Genomic DNA, 23465 nt, shown 5'->3' with positions numbered 1-23465 from the left:
GAACGCTAGTGTGAAAGTAGCCTAAAAATCAGTCCCTATGCCTCCTGAGCTCCGTCAGCTGGCGGCTCATGTGAAGCCTTAGATCTGATCTCCTGACCTTTTTATAAACACCTAATTATACCATATTCTTCTCACTTTAATAACAGTTTAGCTATAATGAGTGACTTATGAGGTCAAGAGATCAGAGATAAGCTCTCTGCATGGGCCCTCAACTGGCGGGACTCAGAAGTGATAGTCTGCGAATAGACTGATTTTTAACTGCATGTATCACAAAAACTGCTGAAATTTTTTAGTAAAGGCCAATTGAAAAAGAGATTTAGCCCAAAATGAGTAAAATGCAATCATAAAAAAATGACTAGGTCTCTATAGCCTTTAAATATATCACTGTATGATGAATGGTGGAAATATTGCAAACCTAAGCATAGTTCCCTGTAATTATTGATACACTTCTCATTCCTTCTGTAGTAAATGGCCCTTGTAAAATCATAGCAACTTATCTATTCACAAGTTTCCGAGTCCCTGGGTGAATCGTGCAACACACACGCCCCCCCCCCCCCCCCTCCATTCATCTCTTTTCGTCTGCCAGAAATGGCCAAATGCAGAGCTTGGTTAACCCCGATAGTTCCATAGGCATTCAGCCAGTGGAACCCTATTCTTATAATTGGTGAGGGTCCCAGAGCCCAGAGGTAGGATCCCTGCTGATTAGATACTTACCATGTATCCTATAGATAAAAGATATGTTGTCTTGGTAGGACAACCCCTTTAAGAGAGTGTAGAGAAATACAATGAGAGTATGAATATTACAGTAGTAAATTGACCTATGATTCAAAGTGACATAAGAGGCCTCTTTGCCTTTATTTCCTCTGAGTGATGTTTTTCCAGCTCTTACATCTGGGTGTGGATGTTTGGTAGTATATTTTGCTTATGCTGGCCTCGTTATGACAGATTTATATATTAATCTTTCTCTGGGGACAATATTAGCAAGTCTGCTCACCATTCAGCGAGTTTCCGGACTCCAAATATAGTCCACTCAGTCTTCCTGACACCGATGAAAAAAACTAACACATCTTCCAAATACACATTACCCAGTGATTCACTGAGAACATGTTTCTAACACCTTCACTCTTCACATTTTTGTGGACAATGCCCGCACGAGATGGAGAAAAAGTAAGAGCCGCTTGGCTGTGATATCCCTATGGAGTTGGACAGACTTTCAGCTGCCCTGCATAAACATAATAAGTGTAAAATAATTTTAATAAGGCCAATATCTCTATCTATCTCATGTTAATCTCATATGTATGTATCTCATTATCTATCTATCTATCTATCTATTAGGGATCGACCGATATTGATTTTTTAGGGCCGATACCGATAATTTGTGAACTTTCAGGCCGATAGCCGATAATTTATACCGATATTCTGGGAATTTTCATTTTTGAAAAAAAAATTTAAATTCCCACAAATCTGCTGAAAATTAATGTTTATTGTTAATGTGTATTTTTTTTTTTTTTTGTAAATCTTTCTTTTTCATTTATATTTTGGTGTTTTTATTATTTTTTTTTTAACTTTTTTTTTTTTTAACTAACTTTTAGCCCCCTTAGGGACTAGATCCCTTGTCCTATTTACCCTGATAGAGATCTATCAGGGTGAATAGGAGCTCACACTGTCCCTGCTGCTGTGTGCCCTGTGCACACAGCAGCATGGAGCTTATCATGGCAGCCAGGGCTTCAATAGCGTCCTGGCTGCCATGGTAACCGATCGGAGCCCCAGCATTACACTGCTGGGGCTCCGATCGGAGGAGCAAGGGAGAGGGGATCCTGTGGAGGGGCGCACTGCGACTGGGGTGGGGGGCCCTATGCGCCACCACTGCTTAATACTGGGGGGGAGGGGGCGCACTGCGCCACCAATGTCTGATACTGGGGGGCTTGGGGGGGCGCACTGCGCCACCAATGAAGCTTAATTTCATATACAGGAGGCGGGAGCTGCAGGATGACATAGCCGGCTCCCGACCTCTATGAGCAGTAGCTGCGATCCGCGGCACCTGAGGAGTTAACTACCGCAGATCGCAGCTACAGCTCATAGAGGTCGGGAGCCGGCTATGTGATTCTGCAGCTCCCGCCTCCTGTATATGAATGAATGATAGATTAATCTTCATTGGTGGAGCAGTGGCCATAGCTCCTCCCCTCCTCCTGTCCCCTGTCCTCTCATTGGCGGCAGCGGCAGCAGCAGCACAGGGGGAGGAGACACTGCTCCTTCTCCCCTGTGCTGCTAAGGGTAACACGGAGAGCGCTGTCAGCAGCGCGATCTGTGTTCCCCATACACTATCGGAATATCGGCAAAATAGATGCCGATACCGATAGTGTTCAAAATCATGAATATCGGCCGATAATATCGGTAAATCCGATAATCGGTCGATCCCTACTATCTATCTATCTCCGTTATAATGTTGAGGGTGCCCATACAAATGGTGATTATGATCACATCTTTTTATGCTTTCTTTGAAGCCAAAACTATCAATTCACAAAAAGGAGAGAAAGTATAAACTAAAGTACAGATGCTACTTCTCTTTTATTAATCCACTCCTGGTTTTGGCTTAAAAAATGTCTTTAAAACCAGCGTCAACCACAGAAAGCGGACATCCGTAACATTGATTCCCTCATCTCAATGGCACGTATCATGGGGTGGGATATATTAGAGAGCAAGTGATCAGTCGGTTTAAAGCTGATGTCTTGGAAGCAAGAAAAATTTGCAAATGTGAGGATCTGAGACTTTGACAGTGGACAATTTGCACTGGCTAGACGACCGGTTCGGAGCATCTCCAAAATGGTAATTCTTTTAGGGTGTTCTTGGTTTGCATTACCTAGCAAAACTGGTCCAAGGAAGGATGACCGATGACGGGGTCATGGGCGCCCAAGCCACATTGATGCATATAGGGAACAAAGACTAGCCTGTATGGTTCAGTCTCTCAGAAGAGATACTGTAGCACAAATTGATGAAAAAACATATTACTATAACTTCAGAGTCCATGCCATTTGTTTGTTGGCACGATGGGGCTACATATTATTAGGCATGTGGTTTTATTGTTATAATTGAATGTATATGTGAGTCAAAGAATACCATTCATGTAAAATCACTGGTAGGTTGACTTTGAACCAACAACTGTATATAGAGGTACATTTTCTATGTCCAAATATCTGTGTACTGAGAAATGGTAAAAAAAAAAATAAAAATCTCCAAATTAATCGATTAACTTGATCCCAAAAAATACTGGATGCAAATTTTTTGCATAGATGATTCGTTTGTGCCACGTGACCATGGCGTATGAATGAAGAGCTTGCTATTACTCGCGCTCCATGGTCACCCACCTGCCCGCACAGCCCTCCACTGGATCCTGACGTACACACATCGTCAGAACATTTTAGTTCACTGGCGCGGCGGCTGGACACTGAAGGCTAGGAGAGGGAGTGGGGGCAGCTGGTGGCACTGGGGGGAGCTGGTGACATTGGGGGAGGAGCTGGAGGCATTGCAGGAAAAGCAACTGATGACATGGGGAAGCTGGTGGCATTGGGGGAGGAGCTGGTGGCATTGGAGAGGGAACTGGTGGCACTGCTGGAGGAACTAATTCCATTGGAGGGGGAACTGAAGGGGAGCAACTGTTGGCACAAGGGAGGGGAAACTGTTGGCACAAGGGAGGGGAAACTGTTGGCACAAGGGAGGGGAAACTGTTGGCACAAGGGAGGGGAAACTGTTGGCACAAGGGAGGGGAAACTGTTGGCACAAGGGAGGGGAAACTGTTGGCACAAGGGAGGGGAAACTGATGGCACAAGGGAGGGGAAACTGATGGCACAAGGGAGGGGAAACTGATGGCACTGGGGGGGGGGAGCTGAAGGCACGGGGGGGGGGGGGGGGGGGGGAAGGAGACTGATTTGCAGGGGGGCCGATGAGTTTTTATAGGAAATGTTCTTTTAACCACTTCAACCCCGCTAGCTGAAACCCCCTTAATGACCAGGCCACTTTTTACACTTCTGCACTACTCTACTTTCACCGTTTATTGCTCGGTCATGCAACTTACCACCCAAATGAATTTTACCTCCTTTTCTTCTCACTAATAGAGCTTTCATTTGGTGGTATTTCATTGCTGCTGACATTTTTACTTTTTTTTGTTATTAATCAAAATTTAACGATTTTTTTGCAAAAAAAATGACATTTTTCACTTTCAGTTGTAAAAGTTTGCAAAAAAAAAAAAACGACATCCATATATAAATTTTTCGCTAAATTTATTGTTCTGGCCTGACCGGCATGGAGTGAGAACGCAGGTCGCTTCAGCTCCGGTGTTATCCTGACTGTATCCTGACCATCTGCTCTGGTGGATCCTGTTTTCTGGACTTAAAAGACCGTCCGTGAGTCCCACTACCTGGTCCCCCTAAATCTAGCTGGTGCTTTGCCCTGCGGCCGCGACCGGATAACATCGCAAGGCCGGGCCTGCGCGTCGGCCAGCATCCCGGTCTGCTGACCTGTCCTGCCGGTGGAAGACCTGGTGAGGCGTGATTCCCTGCTGCACTTACCGCACCGGAGGCCGAGCGGAGCCTGGAAGTTCGGACCGGGGCTCTTCATATATCCGCACTGACCGGACGGCTGGCGCGTCCCCTACACGTGCAGCGGCTGCAGGCGCCATATTGCCCGCAGCACTGGGGTCTGCCGAGCTCCTTCCTCTGTGGCCAGCGCTCCGGGTGAGGACTCCTCTCCCCCCCTGCACTGCAAGAGAGACTTCCCGGTTGTGGGGCGACGTTGTATTGGGGGCAGTGTGGCTCCGTTTCACTATATATAGAGAAGCCTGGCTCCTGTATTAGGCCGCAAGTGACAGTACTGCAGTGATCTTTAACCCTCTCAGTGAAGTGCGTGCTGGAGGTTTTATGGGCCGCAAAACGGGCACCTCAGGGCCTTCTATCCCCTCAATGATGGACAATATGAGCCAAACGGATGGCCATGAAGCTGGGGCCTCTCCTGATCGCCCAGAGGTGGATCTTGCAAAAGTTATGGCGGCTATTACTAACTTTCAAACAGCGCTCACGGTCAAAATTGACCATGTCCAGGCCGACCTCACTCTCCTCAGACATGATATTGATAAAATCCGAGAGAGAACAACTGAGGTGGAGAGGAGGTTGGGGGAAGTGGAAGATAGTGTTCAACGCGATGATTCGGCGGTCCGTGCACTGCAAAATCAAGTTAAAACCTTGGCGGCAAAAGTGGAGGACGCCGAAAATTGTAATAGGAGAAATAACATTCGGATTATGGGGTTGCCGGAGAGAGCGGAGGGCCCTTCTCCTGAGGAATTTACGGAGCGCCTCATTAAGCAGGTCCTGGACCCAATTAACTTATCGGTGACTTTTGCAGTGGAGCGGGCGCACAGGATTCCTACTCGTCCTCTGCCCCCAGGGGCTCCGCCACGTCCTTTCATCTTCAAAGTACTAAATTATAGAGATCGTGATGCTGTTCTGGCGGCGGCCCGTCATCTGAAGGACATTCATTTCGACAACGCCCGGATTTCCTTCTACCCTGACTTCTCTACAGAGGTCCAGAAACAATGCAGGCAATTTACTGCTGTGAGAGGTCGGTTGCGAGAGAAAGGTCTTGTCTACGCCATTATGTATCCAGCACGTCTCAGAGTCCAGGATGGAGATCTGGTGAAATTTTTTGCCACCCCAGAAGAGGCGTCCGACTGGCTCGACCGCAGGGGCTGAGTATATTGGGACTTGTGTTTTGAGAGTCTTAATTTGTGTTTAAGTTGGTCACTTTATAAGATGGAGCTGATTGTACCTAACTTATGTTGTCCTACTATCTAGGTTCTGTTCTTGGTTTACCTAGAGTGGTGGGCTGCAATACGTGCCTCCCCGTCCTTTTCTTCTAGTGAGGAGACTGAACGAGGGGTATTCAAGCTTGGATATGTTGGGGTTATCTGGGCAGGGTGGGGGGGGTTTGCCCGCAGTTCTGGGCATATTGGGATGTTTTTACTGTATTCTTGAGGATTTGGTGTGACTGTGTGTGTGTGTGTGTGTGTGTGTGTGTATGGGTTGTGTGGTGCAGTTTCCTCGTGGGATATAACTTTGCCATACCACCATAATGGCAGTCTGTCGGTTTGTCTCCTGGAATGTCAGGGGCCTAAATGATAAAGTCAAAAGATCCCTTGTCTTTAATTTTGTAAAGAATCATAACCCTGATATATTGATATTGCAGGAGACACATCTGCAGGGACGGAAGCTGCTGGCGCTGAGGAGACCCTGGGTAGGAGCGGCTTTTCATGCGGTATATAATTCCAGGGCGAGAGGTGTGTCAATTCTGGTGGCGAAGTCTCTTCCCTTCCGTTCTTACTCTGTTCAAACTGACACGATGGGGCGCTTTGTGGTCCTCCACGCTGCAATCAGAGGCATCGATTACCTTGTGATAGGGGTTTATGTCCCCCCCCCCCCCTTTCAGAGGGACGTACTGGACGAAATTATGAAACGTGTAGCAACATTCCCTCCGTTGCCTCTGATTGTGCTTGGGGATTTCAATGCGGTATTAGACTGGTCGATAGATGGGCTTCGCCCTGGTGGGCCACATACTGACACGTTGAACTCCTAGGCGGGGGTATTTTCTCTAACAGAGGGCTGGAGATATATGCACCCTGATCTTCGGCAATACTCCTGTTACTCGGCCTCTTATGCAGCCCCCTCCCGGATTGATTTAGTGTTTCTTAGTAGGGAGTTGTTGCCCTCGCTGGTAGCCACTGAATATTTACAGAGAGGTATTTCTGACCACGCCCCCCTATTGGTGGTTCTGAGACAGCCTATTGCACCTGCTGAAAGGCTATGGAGACTTAATAGTAAATGGCTAGAGGTACTACCGGTGGTTTGGGCTGCGCAGCAAGGGATGAAAGACTATTGGGAACTCAATGAGGGCTCTGCTGACCCCCTGGTGGAATGGGAGGCCTTTAACCCCTTAAGGACACAGGGCGTACAGGTACGCCCTTGTGCCCTGGTACTTAAGGACACAGGGCGTACATGTACGCCCTGTGCATTTTCGATCACTGCCGTGCGGCTGGCAGTGATCGGAACCCGGTGCCTGCTCAAATCATTGAGCAGGCACCTAGGCTAAATGCGCGGGGGGGTCCCGTGACCCCCCCATGTCGGCGATCGCGGCAAACCGCAGGTCAATTCAGACCTGCGGTTTGCTGCGATTTCTGCAGTTTCTGATCCCCGCGGTCCCTGACCGCGGGGATCAGAAACTTTAGGATTAAAAATTGTTTCCAGTATCCCTCCCCCCTGCACCCCTGAGTTATTTGAGCACGGTGGGAGGTGCAGGGGGAGGGTTGCGGGAGGTGGGCGGTGCGCTAGGCGGGATCGCGATCCCCCGCCCGCCTCCCATTGCGTAATCGTTGGCGTCTAGTGGGTATACCAGGGTGCCAGCACATTGCTGGCACCCTGGTATAAACGGCTGACATCGGTGATGCGATGTCAGCCGTTTAACCCTTTCCATACAGCGGTCCGTACGGACCGCTGTATGGAAAAGGTTAACAGCTCAGGGAGCTCCCTCCCTCTCCCATCGGGGGGCTGCTGTGCCTTTGCAGTCCCCCGAATGGAGAGGGAGAGAGCTTCCAGGCAGCCCCCCAAGCCCCGTCCTTACCCTTCCCCGTCTGCGCAGTTCTGGCCACTACTGAGCAGACGGGGAAGGTTCCCATGGCAACAGGACGCCTTCTCAGGCGTCCTGCTGTCCATGGTTCTGAACAGATCTGTGCTGAAAGCAGAGATCTGTTCAGACAAAGTGTAAGTAAAATACAGTACAGTACTATATATATTGTACTGTACTGTATTATGCAGACATCAGACCCACTGGATCTTCAAGAACCAAGTGGGTCTGGGTCAAAAAAAAAGTGAAAAAAGTGAAAATAAAGTAAAAATCAAAAAACACATTTATCACTGATTAAAAATGAAAAAAATAAAATTCCCTACACATGTTTGGTATCGCCGCGTCCGTAACGACCTGATCTATAAAACGGTAATGTTACTTTACCCGAACGGTGAACGCCATAAAAATAAAAAATTAAAAACTATGATGAAATTGGAATTTTGCCCACCTTACTTCCCAAAAAAGGTAATAAAAGTGATCAAAAAAGTCGCATCTACGCCAAAATTGTAACAATCAAACCGTTATCTCATCCCGCAAAAATCATACCCTACCCAAGATAATCGCCCAAAAACTGAAAAAGTTATGGCTCTTAGACTATGGAAACACTAAAACATGATTTCTTTTGTTTCAAAAATGAAATCATTGTGTAAAACTTACATAAATAAAAAAAAGTATACATATTAGGTATCGCCGCGTCCGTATTGACCGGCTCTATAAAAATATCACATGACCTAACCCCTCAGATGACCACCGTAAAAAAATAAAAATAAAAACGGTGTAAAAAAAGCCATTTTTTGTCATCTTCCGTCACAAAAAGTGTAATAGCAAGCAATCAAAAAGTCATGTGCACCCCAAAATAGTGCCAATCAAACCGTCATCTCATCCCACAAAAAATGAGACCCTACTTAAGATAATCGCCCAAAAATTGAAAAAACTATGGCTCTTAGACTATGGAGACACTAAAACATTTTTTTGTTTTAAAAATGAAATTATTGTGTAAAACGTACATAAATAAAAAAAATTGTATACATATTGGGTATCACCGCGTCCGTGACAACCTGCTCTATAAAATTACCACATGATCTAACCTGTCAGATGAATGGTGTAAATAACAAAAAAAAAAACGGTGCCAAAAAAGCAATTTCTTGTTACCTTGCCGCACAAAAAGTGTAATATAGAGCAACCAAAAATCATATGTACCCTAAACTTGTACCAACAAAACTGCCACCCTATCCCGTAGTTTCTAAAATGGGGTCACTTTTTGGAGTTTCTACTCTAGGGGTGCATCAGGGGGCTTCAAATGGGACATGGTGTCAAAAAAACCAGTCCAGCAAAATCTGCCTTCCAAAAACCGTATGGCATTCCTTTCCTTCTGCGCCCTGCCGTGTGACCGTACAGCGGTTTACGACCACATATGAGGTGTTTCTGTAAACTACAGAATCAGGGCCATAAATAATGAGTTTTGTTTGGCTGTTAACCCTTGCTTTGTAACTGGAAAAAAAATATTAAAATGGAAAATCTGCCAAAAAAGTGAAATTTTGAAATTGTATCTCTATTTTCCATTAAATCTTGTGCAACACCTAAAGGGTTAACAAAGTTTGTAAAATCAGTTTTGTATACCTTGAGGGGTGTAGTTTCTTAGATGGGGTCACTTTTATGGAGTTTCTACTCTAGGGGTGCATCAGGGGGCTTCAAATGGGACATGGTGTCAAAAAACCAGTCCAGCAAAACCTGCCTTCCAAAAACCAAACGGCGCACCTTTCACTCTACGCCCCGCTGTGTGGCCGTACAGTAGTTTACGGCCACATATGGGGTGTTTCTGTAAACGGCAGAGTCAGGGCAATAAAGATACAGTCTTGTTTGGCTGTTAACCCTTGCTTTGTTAGTGGAAAAAATGGGTTAAAATGGAAAATTAGGCAATAAAATGAAATTCTCAAATTTCATCCCCATTTGCCAATAACTCTTGTGCAACACCTAAAGGGTTAACAAAGTTTGTAAAATCAGTTTTGAATACCTTGAGGGGTGTAGTTTATAGAATGGGGTCATTTTTGGGTGGTTTCTATTATGTAAGCCTCGCAAAGTGACTTCAGAGCTGTAGTGGTCCCTAAAAATTGGGTTTTTGTAAATTTCTGAAAAATTTCAAGATTTGCTTCTAAACTTCTAAGCCTTGTAACATCCCCAAAAAATAAAATATCATTCCCAAAATAATTCAAACATGAAGTAGACATATGGGGAATGTAAAGTCATCACAATTTTTAGGGGTATTACTATGTATTACAGAAGTAGAGAAACTGAAACTTTGAAATTTGCTAATTTTTCCCAATTTTTGGTAAATTTGAAATTTTTTTTTATGCAAAAAAAATATTTTTTTTTACTTTATTTTACCAGTGTCATGAAGTACAATATGTGACGAAAAAACAATCTCAGAATGGCCTGGATAAGTCAAAGCGTTTTAAAGTTATCATCACTTAAAGTGACACTGGTCAGATTTGCAAAAAATGGCCTGGTCCTAAGGTGTAAAAAGGCTGTGTCCCTAAGGGGTTAAAGTTGTGTTGCGTGGTACTTTGATCCAGGCAATTGCATCTTATAGGAAAGAATTGAATGCCACTAGACTTAAATTAGAGGAGGAGGTGGTAGGGAAAGAACAGGCTTATATTACAGAACCTAATGATGTGACCCGTAGTCTATGGGACAAAGCACAGAGGAAGCTTAACTTGCATCTCACAGAGTACACCCAGAAGAAGTTGCTATTCCAGAGACGCCTAGTCTTTGCAGATGGAGACAAAAATGGGAGTGCCTTAGCTTTCCTGGCTAGAACTGAGGTGCCACAGACGGCTGTTCCGCACAATACCTGTGGGGATGGCTTGAAGGTATATCGGCCGGGAGATATTTGTGAACAATTTGTTCAGTTTTATACGGACTTATACAGTTCTAAATCCATCTCTTCTCCAGGTGAGATCCGTTCATTCCTTCAATCCATCCCACTTACGCCTTTAGCTGCGGCCGATAGTAAGTATTTAGGGAGATCTATTGATGAAGGGGAAATTAGGGCAGCAATCGAGGACATGGCGCCTGGGAAGTCACCTGGTCCGGACGGCTTCCCGATTGAATGGTACTGGTTGGATGTTACTTTGCAATCTGCACGCCTACTTAGACTTTTTGATCATGCATATGAGTCCGGGAAGTTGCCTTCTTCCTTTGGGGAGGCGACCATTGTGGTGATTCATAAAGCCGGCAAGCCGCCGGATCAGTGTGCATCGTACAGGCTAATTTCCCTGCTGAATACGGACGCAAAAATCTTAGCCAAAGCTAGGCGTCTCGGTGGGGTAGTCTTGTCCATTATTGACCCGGATCAATCCGGTTTCATGCCCGGTAAGACAACGGATATAAACCTCAGGAGATTATTTACAAACTTGCAGGTCAGACACGATAATGCGGGTTCAAGAGTCTTTGCATCCCTTGACAATGAAAAGGCCTTTGACTCGGTAGAGTGGCCCTTTATTTGGGAGACAATGTTCCGCCTAAATTTCCCTCCCTCCTTTATCAAGTGGGTCCAATTGTTATATCAGGCACCTACAGCACGGATTAGAGTGAATGGAGCTATCTCCCGTCCCTTCAGGTTATATAGAGGCACTAGACAGGGGTGTCCTCTCTCCCCGTTGTTGTTCGCCCTGATAATGGAACCCTTAACACAACTGATTAACAATAGTTCATTGATTGAAGGGTCGATGATAGCAGGGATTCAGGAGAAGGTGTCACTGCACGCAGATGACCTGCTAGTTTACTTGGCAAACCCTGGCCCCTCCTTAGAGACCCTCCTGGATGTGGTAAATGGATATGGTGGATACTCGGGGTTGCGGGTAAACTGGGCCAAGTCTAGTTTATGCGTAGTTGACGTGGACGAAGCTGTGGACATTTCCCCGGTGTCTCCCCTGAGAGTAGTAGAAAGCTTTCTCTATCTAGGGATCTATATTCACAGGGACCCTAGACACTTCTGTCAATTGAACTTGAGACCCACCATGGAATATGTCACGCGTAAGTTAGAGGCCTGGGAAAACCTTCCTTTGACCCTGGTGGGTAGAATCAACATTGTTAAGATGGTGTTGCTGCCCAAACTTTTGTATATATATAGAGCGGCTCTGGTAAGGATTCCTAATTCCCATTTTGACACTTTAGATAGAACCATGTCCCGTTTCTTGTGGCATCATCAGTCCCCAAGGTTGGCGAGAAAGACACTGAAGGCCTCCTATGCACAGGGTGGTCTGCAGCTTCCGGATATGTATATTTATTATATAGCAACGCGTTTAATGTATGCATCTTGGTGGATTAGGGCGGATGCTAATAACCCGGCGGTGGTATTAGAGGCGGCGCTGACCGGGTCCTATGAAGCTCTAGCTAATCTTGTATATAGGGGGGGCAGGGTCACAGGTACTGGGATTTACACAGATAGTATGGTAACAGTTATCGAGGCTTGGGTAAAATTTGTGGAGATACATACTGAGAATCAGACAGGTGATACCTGGTCCCCTTACACTCCACTTTGGCGTAACAAGCTCCTTCCGGAGCTCTTGCACCTCTCAGATTTTGAATTCTGGCCTAGGAGGGGCCTTAAATATCTAACACAACTGTTTCATGAAGGGATCTTCCGTTCTTTCGAGACCCTACGAACTGAGTTCCTGCTGTCCCGGACGAGCTTTTACCGCTACCTCCAACTGAGACATGCCTGTGAGAAACAGTTTAAATCCCTGACCCTAAATTTAGAGTGCGGCCCACTAGAATCAGTAGCCAGGAGGAAACTCCCACACAAACCAATTTCTTCCTTTTATGCTGAAATTATCCAAATGCAAGATTCTCCTATTAAGCGGTCCTTTGCTAAATGGGCTGTAGATATCCCGGAGTTGAAAGACTCTCATTTGGAGGAGTGGCGTCTGAGGTGGAGGACATCGGTTATAAGCGCTAGGGATCAGCTCATTCAAGCTAAATGGATGCATAGAGTGTACTTGACCCCACTGCGTCTTCATCAGATGCCGCAAATACCGACGCCAGGCTGCGATAGATGCGGAGAGGCTAGGGGTTCTTTTTTCCATATGGTGTGGCTCTGCCCGGTGATGAAGACGTATTGGAAGGGCATATGTGACTTTATTAATGCTATGTTGGGGCTCCCAGGGATTTGTAGCCCGATAATCTGTATGCTAGGGATAGTTTCGGAAGCTACTCCCTCCAAATATAATAGAATATTGTTACGATTGTTGATGTTCTATGGGAGGAAAAATATACTTCTGAACTGGAAACCGCCCAAGTGTCCTACAGTGAGCCAATGGGTACTCCTCATTAATAAGGACCTTTAGATGTATAAGTTGGCATATGAGGCAAGAGGACTGCCTGATCGATTCGATAAAATCTGGGGCCTTTGGGTCCAGGCTGAGGGTACGACTTGAGTCATCGGCGGTGGCGACTGTATCACCCAACGTGTGTATGAGAGTGTGTATGTGGTTTGAGCGAGTCATGGATACCTCTTAGTGATGACAGGAAAACCCTGTATTAGTCGCATTGCTGTCTTCTATGGTCATGATCTATGCTGACGATGAACTTGCTAATGTGAATGCGTGTGTCATGAAGAATTGTTCTTCTTTGTTCTCCCTCTGGGAGTGTTGCATCAAATTGAAAATGTCAAAATAAACGCTATTAAAAATTTATTGTTCTACATGTCTTTGATTAAAAAAAAAATGTTTGGGTCAAAAAAAAAATGGTTTGGGTAAAAGTTATAGCGTTTACAAACTATGGTACAAAAATGTGAATTTCCGCTTTTTGAAGCAGCTCTGACTTTCTGAGCACCTGTCATGTTTCCTGAGGTTCTACAATGCCCAGACAGTAGAAACACCCCACAAATGACCCCATTTCGGAAAGTAGACACCCTAAGGTATTCACTGATGGGCATGGTGAGTTCATAGAACTTTTTTTATTTTTTGTCACAAGTTAGCGGAAAATGATGATTTTTTTTTTTTCTTACAAAGTCTCATATTATACTAACTTGTGACAAAAAATAAAAACTTCCTCGAACTCACTATGCCCATCACAAAATACCTTGGGGTGTCTTCTTTCCAAAATGGGGTCACTTGTGGGGTAGTTATACTGCCCTGGCATTCTAGGGGCCCAGATGTGTGAGAAGAAGTTTGCAATCAAAATCTGTAAAAAATGACCGGTGAAATCCGAAAGGTGCACTTTGGAATGTGTGCCCTTTTGCCCACCTAGGCTGCAAAAAAGTGTCACACATGTGGTATCGCCGTACTCAGGAGTAGTTGGGGAATGTATTTTGGGGTGTCATTTTACATATACCAATGCTGGGTGAGAGAAATATCTTGGCAAAAGACAACTTTTCCCATTTTTTTATACAAAGTTGGCATTTGACCAAGATATTTATCTCACCCAGCATGGGTATATGTAAAATGACACCCCAAAACACATTGCCCAACTTCTCCTGAGTACGGCGATACCAGATGTGTGACACTTTTCTGCAGCCTAGGTGGGCAAAGGGGCACACATTCCAAAGAGCACCTTTAGGATTTCACCGGCCATTTTTTTTTTACAGATTTTGATTTCAAACTACTTCTCATGCATATGGGCCCCTAAATTGCCAGGGCAGTATAACTACCCCACAAGTGACCCCATTTTGGAAAGAAAACACCCCAAGATATTCCGTGAGGGGCATGGCGAGTTCCTAGAATTTGTAATTTTTTGTCACAAGTTAGTGGAATATGAGACTTTGTTAGAAAAAAAAATAATAAAAAAAAATAATTATTTTCCGCTAACTTGTGACAAAAAAAATATATTCTAGGAGTGTCTTCTTTCCAAAATGGGGTCACTTGTGGGGTAGTCATACTGCCCTGGCATTCTAGGGGCCCGAATGTGTGCAAAGTAGTTTGAAATCAAAATGTGTAAAAAATGGCCTGCGAAATCCGAAAGGTGCTCTTCGGAATGTGTGCCCCTTTGCCCACCTAGGCTGCAAAAAAGTGTCACACATGTGGTTTCGCCGTACTCAGGAGAAGTTGGGGAATGTATTTTGGGGTGTCATTTTACATATACCCATGCTGGGTGAGAGAAATATCTCGTCAAAAGACAACTTTTCCCATTTTTTTTTATAAATAATAAATTTATAAAATCTCACATGAACTCACCATACCGCTCACGGAATCCAAATGCGTAATTTTTTTTTGACATTTATATTCCAGACTTCTTCTCACGCTTTCGGGCCCCTAAAATACAAGGGCAGTATAAATACCCCACATGTGACCCCATTTTGGAAAGAAGACACCCCAAGGTATTGCGTGAGGGGCATGGCGAGTTCCTAGAATTTATTTTTTTGGGCACAAGTTAGCGGAAATTGATTTTTTTTTTTTTTTGTATTTTCTCACAAAGTCTCCCTTTCCGCTAACTTGGGACAAAAATTTCGATCTTTTATGGACTCAATATTACCTTGGGGTGTCTTCTTTCCGAAATGGGGTCACATGTGGGGTATTTATACTGCCCTGGCATTTTAGGGGCCCTAAAGCGTGAGAAGAAGTCTGGAATATAAATGTCAAAAAAATTTTACGCATCTGGATTCCGTGAGCGGTATGGTGAGTTCATGTGAGATTTTATTTTTTGACACAAGTTAGTGGAATATGAGACATAGTAAGAAAAAAACAAACAAACAATTTCCGCTAACTTGGGCCCAAAAAAATGTCTGAATGGAGCCTTACAGGGGGTGATCAATGACAGGGGGGTGATCAGGAAGTCTATATGGGTGATCACCCCCCTGTCATTGATCACCCCCCTGTAAGGCTCCATTCAGACGTCCGTACGTGTTTTGCGGATCCGATCCATGTATCCATGGATCCGTAAAAATCATACGGACGTCTGAATGGAGCCTTACAGGGGGGTGATCAATGACAGGGAAGTAATCAGGAAGTCTATATGCGTGATCACCCCCCTGTAAGGCTCCATTCAGACGTCCGTACGTGTTTTGCGGATCCGATCCATGTATCCGTGGATCCATAAAAATCATACGGACGTCTAAATGGAGCCTTACAGGGGGGTGATCAATGACGGGGGGGGGGGGGGGGGGGGGGGTGATCAGGGAGTGTATATGAAGTGATAAGGGGTTAATAAGTGACAGGGGGGGGGGGGTGTAGTGGTGTTTGGTGCTACTTTGCACAGCTACCTGTGTCCTCTGGTGGTCGATCCAAACAAAAGGGACCACCAGAGGACCAGGTAGAAGGTATATTAGACGCTGTTATCAAAACAGCATCTAATATACCTGTTAGGGGTTAAAAAAAATCACATCTCCAGCCTGCCAGCGAGCGATCGCCGCTGGCAGGCTGGAGATCCACTCGCTTACCTTCCGATCATCTCGCGAGATGACGCGTATATGCGTGACTCTGCGCAGCGCTGCCACCTCCGGACCGCAGATCTGCGTTAGGCGGTCCGGAGGTGGTTAATTTGTTTTTTTACTATTAGAGTACTCGATTAATCCTTGGATTAATCGGTAGAATACTTAATTACTAAAATAATCGATAGCTGCAGCCCTAACCATGAAAATGCAATGTAAGCTGCGGGCATGTTATAGAGCAGGAGGAGCTGAGCAGATTTATATATAGTTTTATGGGAAAATATTCAGTAAAATTTTAATTCCTGCTCATTCTGGGCTTTGAAGTCAAGGAAGCGTCCTATCAGTGATTGACAGCTATCTGTGTATATGCAGTCTTAGAGGGAAGGCTGTCAATCACTGATAGGACCGCCTCCTGGACTTTATCCATCTAAGATGACAGTATATCTTGGTGAGTGCACAAATGTTTGCAAACATGCCTATTTGATCTTGTGAGTAAGCTTATTGAATATAGAAAGCTAATTTAGTTTACTACAGGCACAAGTTTACCCAGGTTTTTAGTAACGATCATTCATCCCCATACAGTCCTGATGATTGCGGCATGTAATTGCAGCTAGACAAGTAGGTAATGATCATGAAACAACGTAAATTATAAATGCTTGTTTCCGATCATTGCCCATTTAAATGGACTTGAAGGCACAGGGGAATACTGCGGTGTGGGAAACCTTTATGTACAGTAGTTACCGTACATACAGTGTTGCCCATAATTATTCATACCCCAGGCAAATTTTGACTTAAAGTTACTTTTATTCAACCAGCAAGTAATTTTTTGGCGGAAAATGACAAAGGTGTCTCCCAAAAGATAATAAGACAATGTATAAGAGGCATTATTGTGGAAAAAACATTTCTCAGCTTTTATTTTCATTTGAGCAAAAAATGCAAGATGTTCCGCACTGTGGAAAATCTCAGAGGACGTGGTCGGAAGCCAAAAGTGACACGTGTGCTGGCCAGGAGGATAGTTAGAGAGGTGAAAAAGAATCCAAGGATCACCACCAAGGCCATCCTGGTGAATCTGGGCTCTGCTGGTGGCAATGTCTCAAGGCAGACAATCCAACGGACACTGCACAATGCAGACCAAGGAGGACGCCACTTCTCCAGATAAGGCTACTTTCACACTAGCGTTCGGGCGGATCCGTTCTGAACGGATCCGCTCATAATAATGCAGACGGAGGCTCCGTTCAGAACGGATCCGTCTGCATTATATTAGCAAAAAAAGCTAAGTGTGAAAATAGCCTGGGACGAATCCGTCCAGACTTTCAATGTAAAGTCAATGGGGGACGGATCCGCTTGAAGATTGAGCCACATTGTGGCATCTTCAAACGGATCCGTCCCCATTGACTTACATTGAAAGTCTGGACGGATCCGCACGGATCCGCACGCCTCCGAACGGCCAGGCGGACACCCGAACGCTGCAAGCAGCGTTCAGCTGTCCGCCTGTCCGTGCGGAGGCGAGCGGAGCGGAGGCTGAACGCCGCCAGACTGATGCAGTCTGAGCGGATCCGCCTCCATTCAGACTGCATCAGGGCTGGACGGCTGCGTTCGGGTCCGCTCGTGAGCTCCTTCAAACGGAGCTCACGAACGGAAACCCGAACGCTAGTGTGAAAGTAGCCTAAGGCACACAAAAACTCTCTTGGCCTTTGCAAAAGATCATCTGGACAAAGAAGAAGACTTCTGGTCGTCTGTGTTATGGTCAGATGACACAAAAATGTAATAGTTTGGTCACAATGATGTTTCCTTCATTTGATGTAAAAAAGGAGAAGCCTTCAACCCAAAGAACACCATCCCCACTGTCAAACTTGGTGGTAGGAACCTAATGCTTTGGGGGTATTTTTCATCCAATGGACCAGGGAACCTAATCACTGTAAACGGCACCATGAAAAAAAAAGAGCAATACATGAGGATTCTCAACGACAACATCAGGCAGTCTGCAGAGAAACTTGGCCTTGGGCACCAGTGGACACTTCAGCATGACAATGACCCAAAACACACAGCAAAAGTGGTGAAGAAATGGTTAGCAGACAACAACATTAATGTTTTGGAGTGGCCCAGCCAGAGTCCAGACTTGAATCCAATTGAGAATCTGTGGAGGGAGCTAAAGATCAGGGTGATGGCAAGAAGACCCTCCAACCTGAAAGATTTGGAGCTCATTGCTAAAGATGAATGGGCAAAAATACCTGGGGAGACATGCAAAAAGCTGGTCTGCAATTATAGGAAGCGTTTGATTGCTGTAATAGCCAATAAAGGCTTTTCTATTGATTATTGAGAAGGGTATGAATAATTTTGGACTGGACACTTTTTGCTCAAATGTAAATAAAAGCTGAGAAATGTTTTTTTTTTCTTTTTTTCTTTCTACTCTAATGCCTCTTGTACATCGTCTTATTATCTTTTGGGAGACCACTATGTCATTTCCCGTCAAAAAATTACTTGCTGGTTGAATAAAAGTAACTTTATGTCAAAATTTGCCAGGGGTATGAATAATTCTGGGCAGCACTGTATGTGTCTGCTGGTGCCTTTTACAGTATGGGCGCCTTTAAATATCTCTGAAACTATGGAGATTACAGAAAAAGTACCAAAGATTAAGGCCCCTCAATGGGGCTGTTTAGATGGGCAGTGATTTTCACGCATCACTTGTACATCACTAATACAGAATGCTTAGTAAAATGTGGCTTTAGGGGTTAAAAAAAAATAAAAAAAAATAAAAAAAAATAAATGTACTCTCCTCATCCTGTTGTTCACGCAGCCGGCATCATCTTCTTTCTACTTCTTTCTGGACCTGCCAAAGGACCTTTGACGTAATCGTGCTCACCACATGGTGAGCGCGGTGACGTCAGCGCAGGTCCTGCTGAATAAAGCTAGAAATCTTCTATCTTCATTCAACAGGACCGGCACCAACGTCTGAGCGCGATGATGTCAACGAAGGTCGTTTTCCAGCCAGGTCCTGCAAGAAGAAGAAAGAAGACAAGCCCGGCTGCGCGATCAAGTGGATGAGGTGAGTTATATTTTCTATTTTATTTTTTTAACCCCACAATGGACCTTTTACTTAGCATTCTGAATTAAAGAATGCTATTATTTTCCATTATAACCATGTTATAATGGAAAATAATAAAGTAAAAGGGGTCCCGGGTAACTCATCCCTCGTCTTGCTTGCGGATGCTTGCGATTTTCACGCATCCCCATTAATTTCTATGGGGCCTGCTTTGCGTGAAAAACGCATAATATAGAACATGCTGCGATTTTCATGCAACGCACAAGTGATGAGTGAAAATCACCACTCATCTGAACAGCCCCGTTGAAGTGAATGGGTCCGGATTCAGTGCGGGTGCAATGCGTTCACCTCACACATTGCACCCGCGCGGAATTCTCGCCCGCGTGAAAGGGGCCTAACAGTTTCACTTTATTATGCATAATGCAGAAGTTGTAGTTGACTATATTTTTTTGACAATTTTTAATTCTGAAAATTGCACTTATTACGGTAACCTGTGTGTAGGAGTAAATTATTTGGCAGATGGTATGTAGAATTTGTTTTCTTGTCTTTTGTTTCTGAATAGTTAGCTGTTAAACCACTTTGTGTTTGGAATGTCATAGATGGCTCCATAGATAAGCTACTCCGGAGTGGTTCTAGGGGTGGAGAGGTCGGGCTTCCTCTACCAATTTAAGGCTTCCTGTCCGAAAACTATGAGTTTTCAGGAAGCTGCTCTTACTACCTCAGTGCCTTTGTGAGGGTCCACCAATAAATGAAAGCAAATCTGAAGCTGCCATTTGAAGACATGAATAGATATAGCACATGGATCTGTGCTTATTGTTGTGCCAGTCACAGTAACAATATATTACACTTCATATATGCATTAAATATACTAATTTCTTTTGTAAGTTGTGGAAACATCTATTTACATACAATACAATAAAATTTTCCTTTGTCTAGAAAGCCCTAATTTTATCTGAACCATGCCTACTTGATGTGAACCACTAATTTCAGGTACATATTTTTAATAGAGGAGGGTAGGTAGTGAGGGCTTGCCTGTAGTCCACTAAGGTGTGAGAAGGTAGGTAAGACTGGTTTCCGGAAGTGGAGGGTAAGTAGGCTTTTCTCATGTAGCTTGCACAATAGAAACTGCAGGACCTGCAGTTAAATAGTCGGGCCCTTTGAAGGTAAGACATGTGCATTTGGGCAGTGCTAAATGGCCAAAACAACCAACACTGCTCATCAGTCCTGCATTTTAAAGCTGAAAGCACGAACATTTTAGATGTTATTTAGCAGTTAAATTCTTTAATGTATTTTCTGGAAATACTGCTTCATCACATTATTTTTTTATACATGCCCGTGAGATATGTATGTTATTTCTTTATGTGGCTATGCATAGTATTACTTCCTGATTTTAGGACAAAGCAATCAATATGGCAGCTCTCATTAGTACTATGCTGCCCAGTCTTATATGACTCCCGAAGGACATTGATATTTGCACTTGAAAGACAAGTTGAATATTTTGATTCTGAAAAATGACCTAATTGGACATAATACGCCAGTGTGAGCAGAATTGGGATATACTTCTTAATATGTAAGAAAGCAATTTGTAAGGGAAATCATTATTTTAATTCTAACGAAATTACTACAAAGAAGAAAGCTGCAAATTTAGTAGGCAAGATTTTAACTTACAGCTAATTTTTCAAAGTTTTCCATCTTATTATATCGGGTGTCATACAGATGTGCCGCCTATTATGGGCCTGTATTGTACCTGATTTTATACAGAGCACCTCTGAGGGAAAATAAAATATGCCATGTTTCAACACCTGCTGTATTTGTCAGGAACTTACATAGCAAAATTCCATGCACATCTATTCTAGGAGGATTATATGCTGACCAGTCAAGACCTATCTGTAAGCCTGGACGCTGCGCTAATCAAGTTCCTGGCTTGGCATCTAATCCCAGAGCCAGTCGGGGGAATTAAGCCTGGTATTGACTGTCTTTGATTTCTGGCTCCTGTTTGGAGCTCCGTTTTCAATTTGCCTTCTTGTGTACTGAGCTTGGCTTGTTTCTGCACTTTCCCCTCGCCTATGGATTACCGTTCTACTGATTGCCCTGACTTAGACCCTGTGATGCATTTCTGAAGTAATCCTTTGCCTTCAGATTTGACTACTACTGACGTTACTGGCTTAGACTCTGTAGCTTGTTTATGGATTAACCCTTTGTCTACTGATATGGCTCCTACCATTTCTCCTGGCTTTGATTCTGGCTTGTACTTGTCTCCTGCTACCCCATGGCATCTTATAGGTATGTACCTGTGAGTTCGCACCTGTTTTCTGCCGCCTTACACTAAAACTGTAACCTAGATCCCAGCATCAAATTACATCCTGCTTTGCAGCAGGTTCTGGTGAACAAATAGGGGTAGCCTTAGACCTATTTTCCAATGTGATGAAGATGGGATAGGTAGCAGATTTTGAGTTTCCTTGCGGTGGTCCCTGACAGTGTCCTCTGTATTCTTCCTCACCTCTGATTTCTAACAGTTTTATAGATTGTTCTATGGGACATGTATTGCCTACAGGTTGTGAGATGGACCTGTAGAAAATACGGTGATGTAGGGGTGTATATAAATCTGTTTTATTGTCCTGGGGGGCCTTCTACCGTACTGAGTTTGTTTATTATTACAGTACATAAGGATCATACCATCTTTGTTACATAGCTATACACAGAAAAGATGCAAAGAAGGATCCATCACACATTGGCCACCAACGGCGCCCAATGGACACCATGGACTTATGGTGTGCCAAGTTTCCCTCCTGGTGTCTCCACCGTTCTTTCCATCAGACGTGACAGAACCTGTGATGTAGGCTCCTGTAAGAGCCTCCGATGAAGATGTGAAAACCGCCTTACTGTATATGGTAAATTCACTGAGTTGTTTGATGCTTATTTATAACTCATAAATAGTGGCTTTGTTTCTCATCTAGTTACATAGAAAGGAAAAGTAATTTTCTCCATCAAGAGAATACAATAAAGTTTCAGTTCATACAAACCTATTGTTTGTGAGCTGGATATAGCCTCCGGCCTTACTGAGAGCTGTGAATAGTAGCAGTGAAGTTTGGCTGCAAATGTTTTCTGTGCTATTTAAGCCACATCGAGCTTCCTCTGTGTATAATTAACAGACCTCCATGTAAAAATAAGAGTGACTTGTCACTGGGATACAGTATGGTTGAAATATTTTTGCTGCCCAGGCAGACAGTCAGTGGTGCCAGGGAATCACATTGTATAGTAAGCAGCATAAAAACAGACCTGAACATTCAGCCTCTAGTATTTTTTTTCCTTTGGGTAGAACTAATTATATGTTGTGCAGTTTTCTTTGTATTTTGTCTGACCAAAATGATTGATTTCTTTCATTGCTAAATTGTGTAGTTGACAAAGGGCCATACTTGGTTATCTCCGATAGAGAATGAATAGAGCAGCAGCTGACATCCGTTACTTGCTGCTCCATTTGCATGGGGGGTATGGGACCTCCCTTCTCATGATTCACAGATCAAATACTTATGGATAGGAGATAAGTGTTTTAAGCCCGCCCACCGCTGGATGCTTATAGATACATATGAGACGAAATCACTAATCATAACAATTAATATTATCTTCTGTACCTGAATAAATCTTAGACGGTGATCTCGGGTTTGACTAAATCACAACGACCCTCCCATCTATCTTCCCCCATACATACCACATAGTTACTATACAGTCCCTGACAAAAGTTTTGTCGCTTCTCTATTTTGTAGAAACTCCTGCTATTAACCTGACTTTTAATTAATCAATTGGTGTTAGAAATAGCTCATATGAAAAGCTAAAGCCCTCCCAAATGATGTTTAATGCACTGAAATAAATTAGTTTCACTGAAAAAAGATTTATCATTTAATCAAGACAGAAAGGTCAAATTTTGGCAAGACAAAAGTTTTGTCGCCTATACAGAAATTGAACAACTTTACTGCAAATCCAAAAATATGTCAGCAAATTAAGTAGTGGTGCTGTGAGATCCAAATTTAATATCTTGTATGACTTCCATGAGCTTGAAGGACAGCATCCATGCGGTTTGGCAAGGATTCATACAATTTATTGATGAAGTCATCAGGAATAGCAAAGAAAACAGTCTTGCATGCCTCCCAGAGTTCATCAATATTCTTTGGTTTCGTCTTCCATGCTTCCTCTTTCATCCTACACCACATATGCTCAATGATGTTCATGTCTGGTGACTGGGCTGGCCAATCCTGGAGCATCTTGATCTTCTTCGCCTTAAGGAACTTTGATGTGGAGATGGAAGTATGCGATGGAGCACCATCCTGCTGCAGAATTTGGCCTTTTTTATGGTTGGGAATATAAGAGGTAGCTAAGATTTCTTGGTATTTT

At 44.0% G+C, this 23465-nt stretch overlaps 1 protein-coding gene across 1 annotated transcript in view; it reads left to right on the top strand.

Moving 5' to 3' along the window:
• Positions 1-21939, top strand: part of LOC122923392 (rap guanine nucleotide exchange factor 4-like) — a 101793-nt gene extending 79854 nt beyond the window's left edge. Inside the window, exon 5 of the mRNA XM_044274189.1 lies at positions 21769-21939. Within this exon, the coding sequence (XP_044130124.1) occupies positions 21769-21939 (171 nt within the window). The remainder of the gene's footprint in view (positions 1-21768) is intronic.
• Positions 21940-23465: the final 1526 nt, after the last annotated feature.

This window comes from Bufo gargarizans, unplaced genomic scaffold, assembly GCF_014858855.1.
Source record: "Bufo gargarizans isolate SCDJY-AF-19 unplaced genomic scaffold, ASM1485885v1 original_scaffold_1555_pilon, whole genome shotgun sequence".
Taxonomy (NCBI): Eukaryota; Metazoa; Chordata; class Amphibia; order Anura; family Bufonidae; genus Bufo; species Bufo gargarizans.
Note: the sequence above shows the minus strand (reverse complement) of the source record. Positions and strands in the feature narration are given on the sequence as shown.